This window comes from Penaeus monodon, chromosome 28 (genome assembly GCF_015228065.2).
Source record: "Penaeus monodon isolate SGIC_2016 chromosome 28, NSTDA_Pmon_1, whole genome shotgun sequence".
NCBI lineage: Eukaryota > Metazoa > Arthropoda > Malacostraca > Decapoda > Penaeidae > Penaeus > Penaeus monodon.
This window is the reverse complement of record NC_051413.1, coordinates 4,285,216-4,285,617: the sequence shown is the minus strand read 5'-3', so window position 1 is coordinate 4,285,617 and position 402 is coordinate 4,285,216. Positions and strand designations below refer to the sequence as shown.

The following is a 402-nucleotide window of genomic DNA, read 5'->3' as shown; positions in this document are numbered from 1 at the left end:
TCCTGTCACTAGAATCAAACACTTAAACAATCAGTAGGAAAAAGACATCTGATCATTTAAATAAAAATCATCATCTTCTGTATCTGACCCCCCCCCCCTGCCCCCTTCTAATATGGTACACAAGTCACCCCCAAAAATAAAAAACAAAAAACACGGAAACAAACTTAATTGCATTTTGTAAACAAGTTAAGTCCATTTTCACTAACAAAAAGCACATAAGGAAAATCCAAATCACTCTCATGCACCTGACCTCCATTCCAAACACTCTATCCTGTAAGGAAATGTATTACTGTTATGTAATCTGAAGACATGTTAAGATGCATATATACAGACACGGTATATACAGCATATATTTTACCTTCACTTTTTGTCTGAATTTCAGGGAAGAAGAGCTTAGAGAGG

General features: G+C 35.6%; 1 protein-coding gene across 1 annotated transcript in view; it reads right to left on the bottom strand.

Annotated features, from left to right (window-relative positions):
• LOC119591300 (laminin subunit gamma-1-like) overlaps nucleotides 1–402 on the bottom strand; it is an 83,409-nt gene that overhangs the window by 13,847 nt on the left and 69,160 nt on the right. Inside the window, exon 9 of the mRNA XM_037940028.1 lies at nucleotides 251–271. Within this exon, the coding sequence (XP_037795956.1) occupies nucleotides 251–271 (21 nt within the window). The remainder of the gene's footprint in view (nucleotides 1–250; nucleotides 272–402) is intronic.